The sequence below is a fragment of the Ascaphus truei genome, chromosome 1 (genome assembly GCF_040206685.1).
Source record: "Ascaphus truei isolate aAscTru1 chromosome 1, aAscTru1.hap1, whole genome shotgun sequence".
Classification (NCBI taxonomy): domain Eukaryota; kingdom Metazoa; phylum Chordata; class Amphibia; order Anura; family Ascaphidae; genus Ascaphus; species Ascaphus truei.
Genome location: NC_134483.1, coordinates 521,990,056 through 521,992,918, shown reverse-complemented (window position 1 = coordinate 521,992,918; position 2,863 = coordinate 521,990,056). Strand labels below are relative to the sequence as shown.

At 40.4% G+C, this 2,863-nt stretch overlaps 1 protein-coding gene across 1 annotated transcript; it reads right to left on the bottom strand.

Annotated features, from left to right (window-relative positions):
• Positions 1 to 713: 713 nt before the first annotated feature.
• On the bottom strand, positions 714 to 2,493 carry LOC142472186 (forkhead box protein I1c-like). Its single transcript, XM_075579062.1, has 2 exons — positions 1,902 to 2,493; positions 714 to 1,261 (listed from the first exon to the last, which is right to left on the bottom strand). The coding sequence occupies exons 1-2, from the start codon at positions 2,491 to 2,493 to the stop codon at positions 714 to 716; spliced, it is 1,140 nt and encodes a 379-aa protein (XP_075435177.1).
• Positions 2,494 to 2,863: the final 370 nt, after the last annotated feature.

Genomic DNA, 2,863 nt, shown 5'->3' with positions numbered 1-2,863 from the left:
TTATCCAAGACACCAGGGCTGTGGAAAGGAATAGAATCCCCCCCCCCCCCCCCCTCTCCGTGGCGTCTACAGCTACGATAATGTTAGCTAAAATACATGGTAAAAGCTGCATGTAGCTTTGCATGTAGGAAAGTTTATTCCAAGCTTCCCCCTCTCTCTTTTTTTATGAAATACTTCAACACAAACAGTTCAAACTCAATATAAATAACGTAGTATTTAAAACATAACTTACGACATATAACATCTACAGAAAATATATATACACTGCAGCTTATTTCACTTGCAGCAAGTAAAAGAGCAGTCTTCAGTTGACAAACATATCAGAGGAGCCGTATTACAAAAAAGCGGGTGCTTATACAAAACTATACATTCAATAGCCATTTAGTGGGGCTACTTACAAGCTATGGAAAGTAGCATGTATGTGTTTTTCAGTGCAGGGACATGCAATGCTTATTATAGCGTTGCAAGTCCCTCCGGTGTTGAACTGGTTAATGTAACACATGTAAATTGAAACCACTGAAAAACATGTATTATAAAGCCTACCTGATGATAGGTTAATCCTGCAATAAATACTTCATTCAATACATTATTTGGTTTTCTAAGATCTGAGCATTGCATCTAGCAACTAGTCATGTTATCAAGATCTGACAAATTAATCTTAACATAGCATCTAAGAGCAGGGCTCTCCCTCTTTCACAGCTGAAGGATAATGTTCAGACCTCAGCAGTTTCCCTGGCATATATGAGGCTGTTGACACTGAAGCTGTTGTAGAAATGGTTGTTGAATTGGTGGGCCTGGTTGGAGCTAGAGAAGGAGTTGTAGTAAGGGGCCCTGTTGAGATGTAGGCTGCTGTCTTGCAGATCTGTAGATGGCTCTGCTACAGAGCCTGAGGTGAAACTGCTCAATCCAGTGATGTTTCTCTGAGACAGTTCATTCACTAGTCCCAAAGACATCTGCCTGTTCACCGAGCTTGTGTCCAAGGAGGTCATACTGCTGAAGAAGTTGTTCAGACAGGGAGTAGAGGTGATTCCTCTGGGAGAGGTGCTTTTTCTATCATCTGAGGCAGCTTCCATCTCTGGAGTTGATGGGGTCAGCATGGACGGGCTTTCATCACCTTTCCCTCCAGGGATTAAGCGATCTTTATCGCCCTTGGCACATTTAGTGTTGTTAGACTCTGACCTGCGCTTTTTTTTCCGGCGGAAGTTGCCGTTGTCAAACATCTTCTCACAGTTGGCGTCCAGGGTCCAGTAGTTACCCTTTCCTAAGAGAAAGGAACAGAATTAAGGATACTCTGTGCCCAGGACATACTTGAAAACGAGAGGTAACTCTCAATGTATTACTTCCTGGTAAAATATTTTCTAAATAAATAAATTGAAAGAAATACTGTAAACCCATATCATTGTACTAATGAGAACATTTAGGTATCTAGTTATCTACAGATTGACAATGTTTTAGCAAACCAACAAGATTAATTATACCTTTCAATAAATTACCAATTTCTATTAATAGTTAATGGTCCCAACATGTGATGTTTAACTGGTATTACACTAATAAACTGTTCAAAATATAGCGTAACAAGGATTATGGAAATTAACTAATATGCACTGTTTATATTAGTTCTGTTTCATTTTAACCTTAATTGCATGTAACTTACATACATGAATTAACATGGATGTAATTAACATATCATTAATAATCTGTACAGTGACAGTATCTGAATACATTCAAAAAGTTGTGTGGATATTATATCCAGTATGATATGTGTACAAATAATATTATGCAGAATGTTGTCATAAACACTGAAATAGAAAACAAACAAAAAAAGTAATTTCAATAAATCTAATAATATTTATATTTGTTTGGTACTGCTACATAGTTTAATGGCTGCAATAGGTTCTTACCTGGATCGCTCTCATCCCTTGGGACCTTCTTAAAACAGTCATTAAGGGACAAGTTGTGCCTGATTGAATTCTGCCAGCCTGCCTTGCTTTTCTTGTAGAAAGGGAAGTTGTCAGCCACATACTGGTAAATCTGACTCAGAGTCAGTTTCTTCTCTGGGGTATGTTGAATGGCCATGGCTATGAGTGCCGAGTAGGAGTAAGGAGGCCTCACCAGCCTAAGAAGTTCCTCCTGGGAAGCTATAGACAGCCACCCAAGGTCTGTCCCACTGAAACCTGACGAATTGGGAAGGAACTGTCGCTGGGATCCATAGGAAGGAGGCATGTAGGAGGCAGGGTTGTTCCCATGCAGATAGGTAGATGAATTGTTCACCCCAGGCCCACCGAGCCATAAATAAGGGTTAGTTGGGGGAGCATAATCCCCTATTCCATAGTTGGTTGCTCTCTGAGATGAGTGCAGGTTCTGCTGGTGATACATGCTGAAGTTGTCGCAGTACACTGCCATTACTGGGGCTTCCTGTGCGCTTTTTGGGTGAGGCTGGTGTAGGCTTGATGCTGTAGACCTCTGATGAGCTGGAAATTGAATGGAGTTCATAATCTTTACCAGCAGCACCTTCAAGCTGCAAGGTGTTTCTGGCAACAGGTACTGTACCAAATGTGCTTTATATTTCCCTAATCTAGTGAGCCTCCTGGTCAAGAGCAAGGGTGTGCCTTTTTCTAAGTAGCCAGTTGGATTGTTCAATAGAAAGACAGGGGTGTGCAAAGAAAAGGGCTGATCACCAAAGAGGCACCACTGAGAACAATCTGTCTTTTTCATTCATTGTTCTGCTGATCTGTCTGCAACTGCAGGCACTTTATTATCTTCTTTCACATGGTAAATTGTTCACTGCAGTGGGTAGTAAAATATAAAGAATGATGTGTCCATATCTTGAAAAGTACATCACATAAAATATCTTTTGTAAATT

What these genes read in the sequence shown, in the direction of transcription:
- LOC142472186 (XM_075579062.1), bottom strand. Translation starts at nt 2,493, where the DNA reads ATGAACTCCATTCAATTTCCAGCTCATCAGAGGTCTACAGCATCAAGC. An exon ending in AAGGGATGAGAGCGATCCAG is followed by an intron (nt 1,262 to 1,901) that starts GTAAGAACCTAT and finishes CCTTTCTCTTAG; the next exon opens with GAAAGGGTAACTACTGGACC.